General features: G+C 33.7%; 1 protein-coding gene across 2 annotated transcripts; it reads left to right on the top strand.

The window, feature by feature from the left end:
- Nucleotides 1-934: 934 nt before the first annotated feature.
- On the top strand, nt 935-19,591 carry Trx2 (Thioredoxin 2). Of its 2 annotated transcripts, none has more exons than XM_076131512.1 (3): nt 935-1,088; nt 9,159-9,334; nt 18,995-19,591. In XM_076131512.1, the coding sequence occupies exons 2-3, from the start codon at nt 9,164-9,166 to the stop codon at nt 19,142-19,144; spliced, it is 321 nt and encodes a 106-aa protein (XP_075987627.1). In that variant the 5' UTR covers nt 935-1,088; nt 9,159-9,163; the 3' UTR covers nt 19,145-19,591. The 2 variants fall into 2 exon arrangements, with proteins under 2 accessions (XP_075987627.1, XP_075987628.1); XM_076131513.1 differs by lacking the exon at nt 935-1,088 and adding an exon at nt 7,988-8,143.
- The last annotated feature ends 324 nt before the right edge of the window (nt 19,592-19,915 follow it).

Raw genomic sequence — 19,915 nt, 5'->3', positions numbered from 1 at the left:
CTAATTCTGTCAAGTTGACAGGTATTTCAAAATAATGCCATTTATTATTATCGGTGAATTACTTTAGTTGATAAATGAAATGTGTCGTATTTCTAAAGATAGTTTAATTTAATCAAAATAACGATTACTAAACATTTAACATCGAATATCTATAGCAACGTAAAGACTGATTAATATATTGAGTGTTATTTTGACTATAGGTACAAAAAAGACATAACAATTTGTTAAATTTCATTGGTTTATTGAAACGAAACATCTTTGATTGTTGTTCTGATAAATGATTCTAATTGTGATTGGCTAATTTTGATGTCAAATTGTTTATAGACCAATCACAATTAAGATGCTAATCAAGTAACATTTGATTCAGCTATAGGGATGGGAAATCCGACTCATTGTCAATTAAGTATAGGTATTAAATCTTTGATACTTTTGTAGTATCAAGCAAAGTGACTATATTATTTATCCTTATTTCAAATGATTAGCGATTAGAATCGCTATGCAGAGAGAGAAGAGCTACGCATAACTAGCATTATAAATGTAAATAAAGGACTGGAATAATGAGTATAATATGATTGTATCATCTTCTTACTTAAGTTAGTTTTTGTAACCTATTCAAAGTAAATCCTGAGCGAACACTTGCTTATAACAAATTTGTTTAAAAAACAGACACTTTTAACTTTCTTGAATCATGGATGACGTGCATGAAAATTTAAATAGTAATACACAACTAATGAATATTATTTTAATACTTGACATTGGCTGGCACGAAAATGTTAAGTCAAATCTTTTACAAATCTGCAGATATTTTTGTTTTTTACCTTATGTGAATATAATTAGGGTAGATATAGGTGTCAGGTATAGACTAACCTAATTAGCAAAAAATATTTTACACAATATTTTAAGCTTAAATTTAGCCTTCTTCCACTTTAGATTGGTACCTAATCTTACAGTTTTTTAAGTCGATAAATACATAATCGACTAATTCTAATTATTTTTGACATCACTATTATTGGTACTTCATTCTGCCTTGGATCGCTTGTCACCGCGTGTTTCACCGGCCCGAAAACTTTATTTGTCATCAAATTCCGGTGAGTTATTTTACTATTTCTACATGTTGAGTAATCATTAACACATTTTCTATGCTCTCACATACATTTTGTAGTATAACTCCATGTTATTGTAGGTTGTATGTGACCTTGTAACTTCGAGTCATTTCGATTGATTTTTTGTTACGTGTATTAGTCAGTTTTAAGGTGTTTATAGCGTTCTTAGTTATTTTTTGCTATTCATAACCGACCAGACTCGCCTCATACTTCTATGCTTCAAAATCCAATAAGTTTAGAGTGATAAATTAATCGGCCGCACGGAAGGTACTTGTAAGAAACTATTACTATTAATGGGCATAATTTAACGCTTCGTTATAAACGTTTTATGTCCTATCGCTACACCTGAAGTATGTTTTTAATAGCCCTGTACACATGATTCATGATTTTCTTTAACCAATTTTCACTGCAATCTTGACTGACAATTCTCTCCATCCTAACTATTCACAATGAGGTAATTAAAAAAAAAGTATGACGCAGTTGTCTCATACAGCTTATAATTTAAAAACGGAAGCAAGTAGGTTACTACTGAAAAGGTTGGTTTGTAGCACAGAGTTGCTATGGCTTCAGTTTTACCAACACAATTAAGTTTGTTACCCACTTTTTACACTTTCATTATGCTCTAAATACTGTGATTTCCAAGAACCGACCACTGCATTGCAGTTGACTTACATTATAAGTTACTTGTATAAAAATAAATTGACCAACAGTAGTATCATTTATTCATTGGCATTTTTAATTCTGAGTTTCCTCTCTCAATCAATATGGATATCAATTGGAATTATTAGAACTTAATTATATAATTAATTTAAATTTATTGTTACAAAGAAACCATTTTCCCTATTAGAGACTCAATGCTAGAACAAGTGATAATAAATATATTAAATATGGTTGAAATGAATGGACACAATGAGGAAGTTATACAAATTATGTTGGCATAATTGTATTCTATAGGTTGTTAAGTATTTATACAACCTTAAACTCAAATCATACTGAGATGGCAGTAGCACACATTGTAGCAGCTAACTGTTTCATACCTAAGATTATTCAACCTTATAATTTGGGGAGTAAAATGCGGTTGAGACACATCTCGGTGTGTGTAGAGCATAATGGTAGAAAAAATAACTAAACTTTATTAATGTGAAAGTATGACAAACTATCAAACTTTTAATTACATTTATAAGAATATACTTAAGTTGATTATGTATGATGATTTTTATTATCTGATGTAGGTACTGCTATTAGACTTTTTTGAAACCTATTATTTCCATTTAAAGTATCCTATATGTTAATGTTATTGATTTACAAACTTAGTTGAAATAAATAAATTAAAATAAATGATTATAAAAATTAACTACACTTAAAGCACACTTTTAAATAACAGATATCCCATCTATCCCATAAATTAATGCCATAGGAACCCCACAGATGCATCGTCAATCTTAATACAAATCAATGATCATGAGAATCCCATGCAGTAAGACAATGCACACACAAATGACTCACTCAATAACACAGTGTTCCTTAATCAATCTATTTCCTTATAAACTTGCGATGCAATTTAAGTTCTATTTCTAACCAGTTAGAGCTTATTTTTAGAAAGTGGCTGTTGAAGTGTTTCTTATGAAATCCTTGGAACTATATGATATCATTGTGTGAATATGTTTGTGGAAAATGTAGAATGGTTTTATTTTATAAAAGGTATCTGTTTGAGTAATAAGGTGGTTGTTCAAGATCTTAGTGTATCTTGTAATTTTTTTGTTACTCTTGTATAAGAATATAATTTCACTGATTAAGTTTGTGAGGATGTATGTATGTTTGTTATTCTTTCAAAAACTAGGGACGGAATGTTAGGGAAGTTTAGTACGACAAATACTTTTTCTTTTATACACCGCAAATATTTTCACGCGTACGAAGTCGCAGGCAAAAATTAGTAAGATGACAAAACAAAACTTTACGTTTATTGGCTACTTAAGAGCATAAAATAACTTGATTCATACGATCAGTTATGTCCAGTCATGCTACTAACAACTTAATATATAAAATAATACAGGGAAATGAGTTGACAAGTGGGAATAAGTAATAATCGTCACCATTTACCCTAACAAGGTTAAAGGTCATACAATTCCCATGAATGTATTTGCCACCAGTTTTATTAACCATACCTATTGTATGGTAATTATTTTACAGCATTGCCGGAAAGCAGACACATTTTTGACTTTAAAAAAGAAGAAATACCAACTTTCCCTTGTGACTTTAAGTAAAATTATTTCTTGTGGTAAATAGATAACATTTTTTGTCCGTATTTGTTCCACATTTCACATGTACATCCGTTTTGCGTGATTGGGTAAAAAATTACGATCTAAAATAATTTATTTTCCTGGATATGGCATGCTTATCTACTACTTAACTATATAAAGTTGCAAACCATTCGCTGTTATTAGGCCGAAATAGCAGGTCTATTTCGGCCTAATAACTATTTAAAATATTCGAAATATCTTTCGAAAATAATTATTCGAAAGATCTACCTACATGAATCCTGCGTTTAGAATTATGTAAAAACACCTATTCGTATATTTTGCAAGGTGACCGCAACACCATGCCATATTCTAGAGGTCGTTTGAAATGGGGGTCCACCTTCATAATGTGATTTCAACAACAATTCAAATGCGCAAATGCTTAGCTGTATAATCAAGTCAATCGTGTCTACACGAAAAACAAAGTCTGAATTATACAGTGAAATGTAATAGTTAGAAAATAGTAAGTTTGGACTACATTGGGGGTATTTTTAACCTAAAAAACGAAGAGTTAGTCATAGAATTACTATATTCACATAGATGTTAATCTTCTAGAGTAATTACAGTAAAAAGTTAAGTTCAGAGGAAGCCAAAAAGCCATTTTTGCCAGAAAAAGAAGTTACGTGTTCAACTTCAAGTTTCTAAAGCTGCACAAAGTCTTAATAGGGCAGCGGCCACCCATCTATGCATTGTCCGCGCTATAGAATGGTAAATTCATCACCGAACTTGATGTAAAATAAGGGCCCACTCCTTATTATAGTTAGAGTCAATTCGACTCAAGATTTTTGTCGAGGCTGTACAGGGCCGTAACTTAAGGTGAAAAGAGCCATTATAAAAACCCCATCATCTTCCGTTTCCATACTATCTTCACGCCACTATAAAATTGAAAACGTAGGTAGAAAGTCCTCAATTTAATACGTATAACGCAGTACTCGAGTGCTTCGATATAAACAGCTTATCTTGATATAACCTGTTTGATAGCTATAAACTCATTATCATGAAGTTAACACTAACAAAAGGACCGTAAAATAGTTTTATTGGATTCTAGTTGGTCGTGTGAAAAAAGTTTATAATGAAGACTTAATTTCAGAGTATAGCTAGATTTATAGCTCCTTAGAGGAGCGTCTATTTGACGTTCAAAGACAGGGTCTTCCATCTTGTAGAAAAAAATTGTAGAAGCATTTTGATTCTACAAAATAATCGATCTAATAAAGTTTTTGGCGTTAACAAAAAACTGATAAGCGTAGCCTAGAGTTTCTTAGCTCTCTCACTAGCTTAACCTTCCGTTCCAAACTACCCGTATTAAAAGGAACTTTGAACTACAGACATTTCGTAATAATTACTTGGCGTAAATGTATAAAATAATATACCTAATAATTTATTGGTTTCACGAAAGCTAGTCATCTGGGCACTTTTCCAAACACTTGGCTTTTGAGAATTGGTTTCTGAAAAACCCAGACACGTTTTTGTTGGGAATGGCGTCATAATCAAATTCGTGGTTTGCTATCACAGTATCATGTATATTGGAGGCAGATGTTTGAATAATAGCATAAAATTAATTTAAATACTTATTTGTTCATATCAGTGATGTTCTTCAAACAGGACGACTGTACTGCAATTCAGCGGGTATGAATGACGAAATGTATGTATGTGGATATAGCTAAAGAAATGTTCAGGGTTCGTAGTTCTGCTTGCCTCCAAAATAATAAGACGTGGTGGAAAATGTTTGAAACTAAAAATGCCTACGTACAGAAATCGTACTAATTGGAGTTCTGAAGTCTCTTCTTCCTTAGGGAAAAAGCGGGATGATAACCGTTTAAAACTATAAAAACAGTCGTATCTTTTTAAAACATACGAAACCCCATCTGTGAAATGCATACTCTTTTTTAATCATTTCTAATTGAAGTTGTATTAGTCAACAGTGTCAAGTAATTGGCAAAACGGTTCAGTTTCTTCAGAAATTGTTTAATCATCTTGTTTACTGGACGACAGATTGTACTCAATCGAATTTCGAAAGTGTTAGTCACTGTTGTTTGATTTCGTTGATGATTCTTCCCAAATTAAAAATGTAATGTTTTACGACAAAAATTGTATCTGCTTATTACTAATGGCTTTACAGTGAGAGCGATAATTTTGTGAGTTTCGGGAACCATCGAACGTATTCAGAAAACTCTTTCTAAGCTTAATCTGTACCAACCAATATCATAAAATTGTAAAGTTTGTTTGAACGCGCTAATCTCAGGAACCACTTGTACGAATTGAAAAATTATCGTCTTTACTGTTGAATAGCCTATTTATTGTGGAAGGCTATAGGCTACATAACATTATGCTAAGACCATGAGGAGCGAGGTAGCGACGAAAAATGTTGCAAAAACGGGGAAAATTATGACCCATTCTCTCTCATGTGACGCAAGCGAAGTTGCGCGGATCAGCTAGTTATTACATAAGGACATAGGATATACAATAATGTGTATAGATAATATTTTAATGCAACCAGTCTTAAACGCGATTGAAAATTAAAGGTTAGGATACCTTATTTGTTTACCCGACGTTTCGATCGAATTGCATCTACCGTGGTTACGGGCTTTAAGACCCGTTGCATTTTAAGTAATATTATGTGTACAAGTCGCGTCAGTTTTAAATCGTTATTGTTATAATAAGCAAACCGGGGAGAAGGCCAGGCCAGCTACTAGCAAAATAAAACTCAGTCCCTTTACTTTTTCGATTTAGTTTGAAGCAAGTGTATAGCAGTTTAATTTTAACCGGATGTTCGACCTACGGTTGTCCACATGACCGATTACACTCTAAAACCACTGTATTGATAGTTTTGTGGTTCAATTCATATCGGTCAGCCTTATCGCTGGTGGAATTTATTTTTTAACTGGGAAATACTGCACGTCATAGTTAAAACTCGATTTTTTGTATATTTTCAAGCAGATAATGTATTTGATAACATTATTTCGCAATATTTTAGCAGTTGCACTTGGAATATTTTTAATGACTTGCAAAAAAAGCCCTTAAATGCAGTGTAGTAACAGCGTCCGTTAAGTCTCTAGTAGACCGTTATATACATTTATAAAGGCATTAAAATATCATTAAATTATAAAATAGCAACAACAAAATGTGTCTTTAAATACTGATTCTCGCAAATATACAAAGTTTGTATCACACGGGCAAGAACTGCGTCATCGCCAACTCCAATTGAACAGCTCTACCTTCTATTAGTCGTCTAACAACTAGTCTATATTCAACCACAAACTAACCAATTATAGAACAGTTATGATCCCGGAGTTTCCCCAGAAAATCCCCAAGTATTTAACATTTCAAGAAACCAACATCTTATATGGTACACTTTGATGCTCACAAACTCAACATTTCTTGAGCCCAGTCCTTATCAGTGCCCAATTACTTAATCCTGAGATATTTTATTCTCAATCTGGTACTAACTAACGGTTTCTGAGTACATTTATCGGTAGTTTATCTATTAAAAAGCGTTTTTTTGTATGAGTTTTGACGCTATTGAATAGATAAACTACCTTTAAATGTACCTCAGAAACCGGGGGTTAGACGCTTGAAAACAAGGCCTTTGCACTCAATATACTTACACAAGGAAATTATGGAGCTCGTTGCTTTGGAACAGTGCCCAATAAAGGCTAATAAACTCCCCAAAGTAAACCAAACTATAAAAACAAGGGTAATATAAGCCTAATCATCATAATTTATCAAGGAGTACCAACTGCCCACTCGGATTTTGATACGTAAATTTTATCAGTCTGCACATTTTGCCAATTTATTTAGTGCATAATCAGTAAACCTAAGTACCTAATGTCGAGTGATAGCAACTGATTAAATAATAATTGGATAAGTGCAAAAAAACAATATTTTTAACGAAATATGGCAAATAATGATAATGATAAAAATAGTGACTCCGGGTAACGGATCGGGAGGGGACCCTGTACTCAGCAGGGTATCCATCTTGTTTTAAAGTTTTCAAAGAAGTTAGTAGTTCCATATCTTAGTGATACGAAAAAAAATGTAGGTACTGGTTACCCTGGGCGAAAGTCCAGTGGAAAATATCAAAGCAGCTTAATCAACAAACAATCTAAGACCAGGAATGGAAGTAATGTCAAATAGGAAAATCCCGAAACATGAATTTGTTGAATAACTATGCGCTGATATTATCATCAGTGCAGACTTCCTTATTATTTCTGCTTACACTGTGACTGGACAAGCGAGATGGTTCTCCCTATGACGAAAGCATGACTAGGTGTCCCACATATCAACTAGGAATAAGAGAATCATCTTATTTATATGTCGTACTATTCCGTAGTCTACCATGACACTACATATTCTGAAGGTCGTCTGTCATGACTCATTAAAAAACTAGGTGACGTCAGACCACGACAACTCGAAGAATTATAGTCCGTAAAGATATACCGAGACGGCGATAGATTCAGTGGCGCCACGTTTCGCTGTCCTTGTCACACTAACCGCTGTATGAATAAGTGGGACAGAGTTAGAGAATAGTTTGCGCTCGATTTCCGTAACTGTGAACGAAATAGCGTCATCAATTAGCTCCAAAATACATACAATAGGTCGCCATAGTCTGTGCTCAGAGCCTCAGTATTCATTCGAAGGCGAACCAGAGAGCACGCGCCATTAAAAAAACAAGGCATTTTAGTTTTGTGCCTTCGTCTGATTGTGAACTGTGATATTATTTTAATAATTTAATTTTTACATACGGTAAGTTTAGTGTTTCGTTTTTAATTTTTATAAATAAATTTAATATTTTAGTGGAATTTTGTGTTGAGTATCGATAAGTGTCGAAGTGTTATATTGTATTGGTAATAATTAACAAAATTATAGTGTTTTTGCTATTCAGTGGCAGTAAACCAAGGTGACACATATCAACGAGTTTTACACTAAAATTCAATTTGCATATTATATGTACAGTACTGTTGTAAATTTGTCGTTTGCTGATAGTGTATTCAATAGGCACGATTGTCAATGATTTGATAGCGGCAATTCTTCGGTCAGTCTATAATTATTCGGTCGATGACTTTTGACAGCCAATTATAATTATAATCGCTAACGAACGCTATAATGACAGGCAATTATTTTTGATTTGATAATTTTTTTAACACTTATTCGTTGTACAAAAAAATGTATAGGAGGTTTCTGGAAACTTGCGGGTAGGCCGATATTGGGATTTGCGATCACGATGTATTCGTAATTTCCTAATTGGTACTTTGTTTAATTAGGAGTCACACCTATATGTTTGACTAGTATTTAGGTAATTCTAATAGGAGGAAAACCTATTGCCTTATAGGTCACGTTTCAACACAACATTTGCTACTATGTAAAATTGTATACTTTTCTAGAAAATTCTTAAATATTGTTTGTTTTTACATTTTGTGGGTAATATTTTGAAAAAACTCGTTTCACCACTAGTGGCTACAACTTATTTTCCGTTCTGCACTTTTACTTACCCGGGTAAGCCTCATGCATTTTCGATTCTACAAAATTCTGGGGAAATTATACAAACAAAACCTCTCCCTACCCTCAAAATATTCGTTCTTTGAATCTTGCGAATATCTTTATTTGTAACTTACGAACCATAACTTTGCAACACAGTAACTATTTAGTCACTACAATATTTTATTTCATGGTACGAAAAATTGCAAACCTAACATCACCTAGAAGTTACCTTTTGCACCTAAAGTTGAAACTTTACACCAGCTTTTTTCGTTGTTCCCAGCTAAAATGTCGATCCACATCAAGGACTCCGACGACCTGAAGACCAGGCTGGCTGAGGCCGGCGACAAGCTGGTGGTGATCGACTTCATGGCGACGTGGTGCGGGCCCTGCAAGATGATCGGGCCCAAACTAGACGAGATGGCCGGAGAGATGCAGGACTCCATCGTCGTTGTCAAGGTAAATACCCATTATTACCCATAGTAGTCAGAGCTGTATGAAATATGCCCTGGTTTCCCTCTTTAATTATAAATTTAACACAGTAATGTCGCACTGCTGGGCAAGGGTTTCCACCCGTAATGAGAGAGGGGTTCGGCCTTGAGTCCACCACGCTCAAGTGCGGGTTGAGGACTTTGCATGCACTCAAGAAAATGTAATCTTTATTTTATTTATTCTTTAAATCAAACACGCAGATCCATATTATTATAAATACGAAACTATATTCTATATACCTATTTATAAAATACTATACTATAATAAAACTTTTCTACATTAATATAATCTGTACAAGTACTATTAGTCGCAAGTTATAAGGGGCGAGTTTATTGTCATTTATCGCGGGTACATTACCAAATTTTGGAAAGCCTGTTACATCCTACGGTGTAGGTAGAGCTGTGAGTAATACATTCGCGTTTCCCTCTGTACAATGTTAATCTGATGCAATTAAGGAATGCTTTTAGAATTTACCGGGTACTTTACCAAATTCTGGGCTACTATTCAGAAATAATCTGTTTATTTAATCAATGCCAAAGTTAACTGTTAAATTTGATAAGGCCTTATTCTTTGTCGTAGTTAATTGCATCACCCTATCAAATTACAACTAAATATATCTATAGGTCAATGACATATATGTGTTACTAGTAAACGGGATTAACCCAAAATTACTTCCGGAAAACCAATCTACCAATTAATTTAGTTTTCGGAAATGTGGTTGTCGATTCGATTCTTTGTTTAGGGTGTACCTATTTGATGTCATCCCCTAACACAAAAAAGGATGTTGTTTTTCCTGTATTCTATTTTCCCTTAGCGACTTAGTCCTCCTGACAAACTTATGTCATCAAAAACATTCTGTAAAAACCTCAAGTCTCGCCGTAAAAAGTTGTGAGATCTATATAATACCAAGTCGATTAATCTATTTAGTCTCTACTTAAAGGACCTTCTGTCTTAAGTTATTACGTATGTTATTATCATGCCAATTTAAAAAAAAATACCTCTAAAACAAATAGACCGACCTGGCCATCGCATGATTTGATTATTAGTATGTATCACACTACACAGCACGACGAGAAGTTAATGCTCCTGAAATGTTAATGGCGAATTTGTGTTTTCTTGCGATGACCAAGTCGATCTATTTGTTCTAAAGGTATTTTTTTTTAAATTGGCATGATAATAACATACGTAATAACTTAAGACAGAAGGTCCTTTAAGTAGAGACTAAATAGATTAATCGACTTGGTATTATATAGATCTCACAACTTTTTACGGCGAGACTTGAGGTTTTTACAGAATGGTTTTGATGACATCTCACTTCTTTTTGTAGAGCGAACATAAGTCCAATTTGTATGGAAAGACGTTTTTTTTTTCATAATTCAACATATTTTCCTATGGGAATGTTGTTCAGTTTCATGGGCTAAACACCCTTACGCACTCTATACCCCCTCCCGTTATGCCTCATATAATAGGTACCTATCTACACTTATTTATTTTATTTTCTACAGTAATAATAATTTATTAACTGCAAATGTAACCTTGTAATCTTATACATTTATATGGGATTACAAAGTTATTGTTGCAGTTGGTGTATTTAGAAAATTGGACCGAAATTAGAAAATTTTAAATTTTTCCCATGATTAAAACACTAAACCCTATTTGTATTCTAAATTTTAAGCTTCTAAGTCTGCTAGAAGTACCTTAGACTTTTGATGATCGGTGAGTCAGTGAGTCAGTGAATCAGTGAGTGACAAAATTCAAAATTTTAACAAGTTGTCATTCTTAAACTACTGGTTCAAATTGACTGAAATTTTAAATATACCGTGTTTATACAATGACTGATTAGTTACTGAAAATCCAGGCTTCTTGTTTTATCCACAACGAAATTATAGGGGTGTCAAAAAAGGCCCGAATTGCTTCGAGAAAAGGATGTTACGGCCGTGCCGCTTTTTTTTTGCTCGACTTGCGGGGGCACTTCCGTGCCCCCAGATTTTATAATATTAGGTCGGGGAAAAAAGTCTTTTCGAATTATAGTAAACTTGTAATACAATCTCTTTGGCTTCAAGAATCGCAAATGAGTACACGGTTCATTAGGTTTCTTTCAGTGAGCTCGTAAGGTACCCAAATATCGAGCTTTTTAGTGTAGAGAAAAGATTTTATTACAAGTTAATACGTACTATAATGCGAAAACACTTTTTTTCCGACCTAATATAAGCAAGAATTAGTCCTCTTTTAAAGGAAGTCAACCTGAATTTCAAGTCATCAAATGTTGTTTTCCCGAACGATATCTCTTTAACAATGACCTTACGAAAATTAATTACGTTATTACATCTGTTATCAAATATGTACAATTGTAACAATATCCCTTATCACTTGTGAACTATAATAAAATAACACATGTTATTTCTCGTAAAAATATTCATTCGTAGTAATGAGCCAGAAAACTTTTTATCTTATGAAAAATGCGGTAAGTCTAAAAGAGAAATTAATAAAAGGGACCAAAGATAAGAATTGGTCGTCGGCTCTAAAATGCTATATGACGATAATGTAAAAAAACCTATTTCGTGCTTTTGTCCGCAACTTCGTCCCCGAAAAAAGATTTTCCGAAGTGAAAAGTATCCTATGTGCTGCGTGCCAAATTTCAATAAAATTCCAGTACCAAGTTGCCTTATTTGGTTTCAGCATATAGGAAAGAGGCGTGATTTTATATATGTATGTATATAATGACGTCATTTGCAATGAATTTTTGTAAAATATTAGTAACAGATTTTTTTATCATTTTAACCTATGTACCTACTTAAATTCAAACAAAAACAGGAAAATGCTTCAGAATAGTGGTTATTGAAAATACCTAATATTATTATTCTTGTTATTCAATTAATAACAATTTACCATATTAGTCATTTAGTACTCATATAATACTATTTATAGTAATATACTTAGTAAGACGAGATGATATTCTTTAAAGCCGTGCAAAGAAGTAGCTGGCAAAATGTATGTATAAATGCGGATGAAGCAGGAAAATTTCGCTTCTTTAAAAGATTTCTTAGGTCCTTATTATGAGACTGGTATGAACTCGAAAATACCTTTTTCAAAACCCATTTGATAAGGTTCTCTGTCTACCCAATGAGAATATTTTTTTACACATTATTTTATTTGGACCCTTTACTATATTATAGAGATTTTCAGAGATACATACATAAAAACAATTTCACGCCTTTTTAACACAGGGGTAGGCATCCTTACAAACTTCACTAGCCTCATTCACACCCATGCATCTTGTCATACAGGATTCATGGACCTTTCGGATTTAGGTAGTATATTCGAATTCTTGGCTTCTAAAAACATTAATATTTAAATCCATATCCATACTTCCATACTAATATTATAAATGCGAAAGTAACTCTGTCTGTCTGTTACTCAATCACGCCTAAACTACTAAACCAATTTGCATGAAATTTGGTATGGAGATATTTGGATACCCGATAAAGGATATAGGCTACTTTTTACCCCGGGAAATCGACGCATTTCCATGTGAAAATTCAGGTGGCGGACGAAGTCGCGGGTAATAAGCTAGTAATAGTATCTAAGCTCGAAGTGCTAGCAATGGTTACGAGTTTTAATAGGCCAATATAAGTTTGAACCCTTCTTCGGGTATAAATATTTCAAAGTTGTATTTTTAATAGGAAAGTAGGTAATAGCCATAAAGACTTTCAATCAAGAACATTTCAATGTACACGATCAACAAATCAAACAGCTATTATCTTGCTTATTTGTTTAACTGATAACGTTACTTTATATTACTTTGGAGTGCTTAACACGTGGATTGTGGGTGTAAGGTACAGTCTAATGCAAAAATATTTATACACCGTATGGACATTTTAAAAGAAGTGTGAATGTAGGTATTTTTATAAGTGAAAACAGTGAAATTGAAAAAAGTGTAAAATAGTAAGTAAGAATTAAATTATAACCATTACTGTTGGGCCCGTTACAGGGGTTCGGTCTTGAGTCCACTACGTTGACTGGGTTGAAGACATCTCGATGTTTTCCTTCGCTGTTAAAACCAATATACTAAAATGAAATAATTGTTTCTAATACTTCAGTGATAATTAATGAAAAAAGTATATTTGCTGTACTGTTTCTTTACTTCAAAGTGATTTTACAATCGCATATACGTATTTTTGTTCGTGACTGTATCTAAATTATTGCGTAAGTCTCTGCAACGATGACGTCATGTAACCTTAGCGGGATTGAAGACGATTTGGGGCTACTGTAGCCTGCAGTTGATAGGTCATCGCCTATAAAGTTCCTCACTAATAGCCGTGGGTTCGACTCTAATCTGCATGCTAATTGCCTCCGTGGCGCAGTGGTTAAGGTGGCTACTATTGTGTCGTTAGGTCCTGGGTTCGATTCCCACACGAAACAAATATTTGTGCGATCGGTTTAGGCGCATTAGGGCTAATTCTCATTATGGCAACCGACTCGCTAATGGACTACTTCTCATTATGGCCACTTCTCATTTTGGCTACTTCTCACTTGGGCTACTTCTCACTTGGGCTACTTCTCAATAGGGCAACTTCTCACTTGGGCTACTTCTCAATAGGGCAACTTCTCAAAATTGGGGAATAATAAAAATAATTAATATAAATAATTGTTTTGGGTCTGGTTGTACTTTGTGTCCGGTTATATTTGTAAAAGTCTTCGAGTCACAAGAGCAATTTCTTAAAGCGGGAGTTTATCTTAATGCAGTAGTCCAGTTCAAGGTGTTAACGGCTAGAATTACAGCAACCAAGGATGATTTAACCGCAGGAAAGATGAGCGAAGCCACAGCAGGCGTATAACTTGATCTTTTAAATACGATACTACGATATAAATGGATAAAACCCGAGTGCAGATGTTAGCCAATGACAAGATTGTACAATACTCGGAAAATAAATAAAGAAAAGTGCAAAAGATAACAACAAGAAATAGAATATATCGATAATTTATTTATAGGATTTTGATACAATGTGTTGATCCGAAAAGTCAACGTGATTACGTATTTGTCTACTATAGTTTGCTTGACGTTTCGGCACAAATAATCCTGACTTGCAAACTGATAGTCCAAATGCAAAATAACATTAAAATTAAGGTAGTATTAGTCTTACTATTTATAACTATTATATTATATTAGTATGTAACCTTTTTTTTTTCAATTACAATTAAAACTACTTGAGATACGTTACGTTTACAGCCAGTTACACTACCCAGCAAGCGATCATTCAGTTAAAGGGACCTTTACTGCCTTGACCACGATAAAAAAAGTTGTTTAAGAGAAAGATTTATACAATGACGTAATAAAACAAGTTTTATTCATAATCTCGAGCAAACTTGTTTGTACGTTGATGTTTATTACCAACCAGTTTTGTTGGGGAAAACCTTAAGATGTATTAAGTTTTCCTTACATTTGCATTGTATATTTTTATACATCTATACTAATATTATAAAGCTGAAGAGTTTGTTTGTTTGAACGCGCTAATCTCAGGAATTCTGATTTGAAAATTCTTATATCGGTACATCATCACGTTACGATCAATAGGAGCAGAGCACCAGTAAATAATGTTACAAAAACGGGGGGAAAATTCACCCATTCTCTCTGATGTGACGCAAGCAAAGTTGCGCGGGTCAGCTAGTTGGAATATATTGGTGGGAGTTGTTTAAGCATCTGTCTTCCAGTATCGTTAAGTTTAACGGCCGATATCAACGTGCTATCCATGGATAGATTTGATTATCTTCAGTTAACTTTTCTTCCATACTAAATGTATTTAAATTAAACTATAGGTAGACAAATCGATCCATGGATAATATTATTATGTTCATATCAGCCCTAATACTTGTAAAACATTGTTCATACATCTTGAAAGTTTTCAAATAAACCATTTATCTTGCATAAATCTTACTTACTATCACGCTATACTACTATTTACTAGGGTCGTGGGTTAATTCTTAGTAAAAGAGTAACTTCAAAAGAAATGATTAAGGAAATAACATACCATGATACGTTAAATTATGTAAATTACCTATAATGTGCCTACATTGTAACTGTTAAAATATGTACTAACATAATAAGCATTAGTTGGTAACGTTCCAAATTCCGAATGTTTGTTGTTCGTGGCATAAAAACTCAATCTAGTTGAATACGAAACTCGTATAACTGAGTAAACCTCATTTTACTGCTCTTTCAATATTTATTCATTTTGTTCTTACTTATTTATTGTATGGTTTCTTCACATAATAGTTTACCCAACTGTTACAACTAGCTGATTTGCGTGACTGCTTCTCTTTAGGAACAAAAGGTAAAGTCTACTCAGTGAATTTATTGATCGGTCACTTTGTGTAGATCTGAGAAAAAAAATATGATGAAACAATACCCAAAATCATCTTAGATCTGACCTTAAATTCAAAGGAGTTCCTAAACCTTCCATCTTTAGTTTCTTCTTTCCATCTGTCTGTCAGTATTCTGGAAGAAGACTACACAATGATACAGTAATGGGCTAAATTTAAGAAACTTCGTTACGCAACGTCCATTTGACCAGGCCTATGTACCAATATCTCTTTTACTTACGCCATTATTCTAGAGGCTTCTACCTTTATGGGAAAATGGCGTGATTTTATCTATGTATGTATGTATGTATGTAAGAATCAATATTTTTATAACACATCAAAGCCTTATCGTAAGGCCATAGTTTCCACAACATATATTCCGTAGATCATACGCTGGCATCGGATCAATCGGTCATAAACTATTGAACCGTGAAGGTCGGATATCAATCAATGTCATCAACTAGACGAAGGGTAATACACACTATATTATTATGGTAAATAGCCTTATTGCGTTGGTATATAACCTTATTTATGACCGTATTCAGTAGTTTAAATTACTATTGATAAGAGCATGTAGAATTGTTAGAAACTAACTTCAAGGCCCTTCTTGTGTGCGGAGTTAACCCCTATTTTAACTGCTTAGGGGTTGATTTTAAAAAATCAGTAGCATATGGTTTATCTTGAGTCTTCAACTATCTCCTTGCTAAAATTCATTAAAATCGGTTCAGCAGTTTACCCGTGAACCGTCATAAAAAGGGTTTCTGGGCATCTATTTTATTGTTCAAATACATTACATTTTTCAAAATCTATTCGCTGATTAATTCTTTATCAACCTGAAAAAATTTTTTTCATTATGCGAATGGAATCTAACACCTGACACAATATTCGCAGCTTTATTCCTAAAAAACCACATCTCAACCGATAATTTTCACTCTATTTATATTTATTTCTCGAGTTCAAGTTCAAAGCAAGGTTTTCAAACATTGTATCATTCTTGGCAACTACCGAGATGATCCAATGTTTATATAGGAAACGGCTTATTTTCACTTACAATCGTGAGTAATATAGTGCAATGCTAAAACACTACTTAAATCAGTATTTATTTTCCTTTATTTTGTAGGAAAAATAACACGTCTGGTAGAATAATAATCGTGTAGTGTTTACAAAGTTGATATAAATCGCAAACACGATTTTTACATTAGAAATGAAACCTTTGTCTGATTAGTGATAGTCGTATTCATATTGCGTATTTAAAAAATGCAACTTTTCCTTTCATGAGTTCGTCACTTATGTTTACTGAAAAAGAATTTATCAATTCGTGTTTTATTTCCCTTCTCATGAAAAAAATATTTTTTTGTTGATAAAAACGAAATTAAAGGCTGAACTGCTCAATATAAAGAAAGCTATTTTGTGGTATGATCTAATTTATAATTCTGGGAAAAGTAAACCTAGTCACATACCGAAACATTGCCAATAAAAACGTAAGTAGTTCTTAGTAAGAACTAGTACTATAGAATAAATTATAGTACTAGACTAATTTATACTAAAATTCTGAATAAAGGTTTTGTTACTCAGGGACTCATAGAATTTTTTTTATGCAAATCAAGCCGGTAAAGCTGTAAAAATCTGAAAGTGGTTGCTTGTACCTTGCCTTCGAATGTCGTCTAGTTCAAGACTGTTCCTATCTGAGGCAGAGGCAATTAACCGATTCATTGCCACCTTCATTTTCGTGAACATTTCAGCCAGGCCCCATTCATTAGTCAGGTGTCATAAACCTTTTGTATAACTGCCGCAAAACATCTTGAATATTTTTTAAATCGCTATACAAGCATTTGTTGCATATAGAGTTGAGCCATCGGCCTTCCTAAAGGTTTTTTAATGACTCAACTGTTGAGTCATTGGCCATGAATCGGTTAAATGGCAATGATGCCTACAAAATTATTTTGTTTTGAAGTTTTCAGAGATATTTTTCGGTCCCACAAATAACTAGTAGCGCGTAATAAATACGCATAATTTATTGAAATTTCTTTACATTCATAAAATTACGCTTTCTAACAGACTAGATATAACTTCAAAATTTCTTTAATCAGTTGAAAAAAAAAGCTTCGTTTCACGTCTTTTATATGCTTATAAATATGCAAAAGTATCGATGCGTAATTTGTACTCCAATGATAAGTGAAGTCATCGTATAACTCATAATATATTATTCACGAAGGAAGTCAAAGGCAAGAGTTTAATTATAAACTAATGCATGTTCACTATCGATCCGTTAATGTTCTAACATAACGTAGTTTCTTGGTAAACTGTTGTTTTCAAGGTTTTAGAAAAATGCAGGATATTTTTTTGTTGCGTAATTGTCATATTATCATGAACTTTTTCTGTTGTAGACAAGTTTTAGAAATTACAGAAAGTACGAACAAAAATGCTTTTGTAGTTAAAAGTAGAGATGTCACGAATATTCGGCAACTATTCGTTATTCGGCCTATTCGGCCACTTTTTTTGCTATTCGGTATTCGGCCGAATAATAGGTACTATTCGGCCGAATACCGAATACCAAACCATGTAAAAAAGACAAGCATATTACTCACAATTATGTATTTATTTCCAAAATTACAACACTTTAGTAATTAAAATTAACCAATGGTAAGTTATGATGAATAAAAACAAGCATTTCAGCATTTCTTGGTAGCAAACGATTACGCTTTTCATCGTAAATGATACCAGCCTCAGAAAATAACTATTTTTTTATTTACACTTTAGCAAATTTCGAAAGGTTTGGGTATTGTTTTTCGTTTGCGAACCACCACTTGTAAGGGTCGGCCTTCTTAGCTTCTAGCAAGCTAGTCCCTTAGCAAAATAGTAATTAAGTTTTATTTTATGTATTATTTTTACACTGACAAAGCGTTCCGTGACGTGATTTACTAGCAATTGAAACAATACTCGCCTACGATATGTTGTGTTTATTTGCACCCCGCTCCACCCCTCGTCGCCTGCCGCGCCTACGCAACGAGGAAAGCAGGTTGCGACTTGTCTTAATCCAGCTAACGCGCCTCCGACAACCATGAATTCCGTGCCGAATATTCGTCGGCCGAATATTCGGCGCTTCGGCCGACCGCATTGCCGAATATTCGGTATTCGGTATTCGGCCAATTCACTATTCGTGGCAACTCTAGTTAAAAGTTCAGAATTCCATCACAAGTCGAATTTATTTTCAGTATTTCTATATAATATAACGTGTTTTTAACCAACCGTTTCTCTTGTTTCCAGGTCGACGTCGACGAGTGCGAGGACATCGCCACTGAATACAACATCAACTCCATGCCCACCTTTGTCTTCGTCAAGAACGGCAAGAAAATCGAAGAGTTTTCCGGCGCCAATGTCGACAAACTGCGAAACACGATCCTTAAACTCAAGTAGATTATATCATGTGTACGCTTACCACAACCCTTGGATAGCTTACAACATCTTAATGTAATATAAAACTCACTATATATCGGTAATAAGTTGCTGGTTAACTTAATACTGTACGTAATTTTGGACGTCCTTTATAAATTGCTACGAGTAAAAACGTATTTCTGGTGTATTCTTTCCAAGGGTGGCATGAAGCCCCAACGCAATGGCGCACACGGCACAAGCATAATATTTAATTTTATATCTGAAGGATCACAATTTATGTTTTTATATTTTTAAAAGTAGCAAGTTATTGTCAAATGAAGTGTCTTATTAGCACTAGCGTGTGCGTTTAGCACGTTATGCGTTTGGTTAGCGTACAGACTACGAGTCGTTATAATTTGCCGTTTTTTTTCATTATACATATATATGTATGTTACAAAGTATTGTTACTTCAATAAAATATTGTCTAAATGTGGTCGTTTTCTTTAATTACCCTAAGAAAATATTTGATGTATTATCTACATACATAGTAGCGAAACGAAACAAATGAACACAGACACGGTTCTAAACCAATCAATTGTAAGCCGCTTATTGCTCGACTGGATGGCAGGTAAATGAACTCTTAAAGTCCTACAGGCCTAACTGGGTATGTGCAATCTATACAGGTAATAATAATATAATATAAAAACAACTGAACAGCTTGTTTTCATGTCTGTTCAGAAAAGACGAATGAATTGAAAAAATGTGTCGAGTAGTCTATTTATTGAGGAACAACGTGATAATATATAGAACGAG

The sequence above is a fragment of the Anticarsia gemmatalis genome, chromosome 26, assembly GCF_050436995.1.
Source record: "Anticarsia gemmatalis isolate Benzon Research Colony breed Stoneville strain chromosome 26, ilAntGemm2 primary, whole genome shotgun sequence".
In the NCBI taxonomy this organism is placed as follows: Eukaryota; Metazoa; Arthropoda; class Insecta; order Lepidoptera; family Erebidae; genus Anticarsia; species Anticarsia gemmatalis.
The sequence above is the reverse complement of the archived record's forward strand: the minus strand, read 5'-3'. Positions and strand labels throughout refer to the sequence as shown.